This window comes from Penaeus monodon, chromosome 20, assembly GCF_015228065.2.
Source record: "Penaeus monodon isolate SGIC_2016 chromosome 20, NSTDA_Pmon_1, whole genome shotgun sequence".
In the NCBI taxonomy this organism is placed as follows: Eukaryota; Metazoa; Arthropoda; class Malacostraca; order Decapoda; family Penaeidae; genus Penaeus; species Penaeus monodon.
Window position 1 is genome coordinate 18,137,961 of NC_051405.1, and position 951 is coordinate 18,138,911.

The 951-nt window shown below is 49.3% G+C and overlaps 1 protein-coding gene across 1 annotated transcript in view; it reads right to left on the reverse strand.

Annotated features, from left to right (window-relative positions):
- Positions 1–951, reverse strand: part of LOC119585667 (prolyl 4-hydroxylase subunit alpha-2-like) — a 19,448-nt gene that overhangs the window by 4,795 nt on the left and 13,702 nt on the right. Inside the window, exon 5 of the mRNA XM_037934342.1 lies at positions 385–561. Coding sequence (XP_037790270.1) covers positions 385–561 — 177 coding nt within the window. The remainder of the gene's footprint in view (positions 1–384; positions 562–951) is intronic.

A 951-nucleotide genomic window follows, 5' to 3' on the forward strand; every position in this document is an offset into this window, starting at 1 on the left:
ACTGTCTGCTCCTCCCCTTCAATCCACCCTGTCTCCTTTCTTTTCGTCCCCCCTCCCCCATTCCTGTCTCCTTCCACCCTCCCTGTTCTTCTCCTCCTCACCCTTTCTCCCAGTTCTTCTCCTCCTTCCTGTTCTCCTCCTCACCCTCCTCCCTGTTCTTCTCCTCCTCACCCTTCCTCCCTGTTCTTCTCCTCCTCACCTTCCTCCCTGTTCTTCTCCTCCTCACCCTTCCTCCCTGTTCCCCTCACCCTTCCTTCCCAACGAACCTCCTTCCCACCTCCCTATTCTTCTCCTCCCCATTCCCCTCCCTCCCCACCTCTTTTCATCCCGCCCAGAAAGGGTAGCAAAAACTCCTTCGTCTCAAACAGGTTAATCCAATCTGACCTGGATCTGTTCCCCGCGGCACAGGCGTCGGTACAGGATATCCAGCCTATTAACTTGCTCGTAGTCCTTGTGCTCGGCGTAGATCTTCTTCTGGAACGACGTCGGGATTCCCAGGCCCGAGAACTGGTCTAGGATTCTGTCGTTGGAATTCTGGGCCATGTTGGTCACGATGTCTGCCTGTTGGGAAGGGGAAGGTCTCGTAATGCGGATGGTGAGAGAAGGGAAGCGTTATGTGTGGGTGTTGCCGTTGTGATTTTAGTTATGGTTGTAGCTATCATTGTGGTTGTGATTGTAGCTGTGTTTGTGATTGTGTTTAAGTGCCTGGAAGTGTACTTGTGTGTGGATGTACTTGCGGGTAAGAGAAGTAGGCTTGTTTTTTTATGAAAGTAACCTGTGGACACATGGCAGCATTTTGAATACTGCACAATAATTTTGTACAGTGAGAGAGAAACCAGTAAGCAGGTAAAATAAAAATACTAAAAATCGCATGGGTATATAAGAGAGTGGGTAGTGATTTCATTAAGAAGGAATGAAGCGAAATGACATAAGGGTACCCACCCTTAAAAA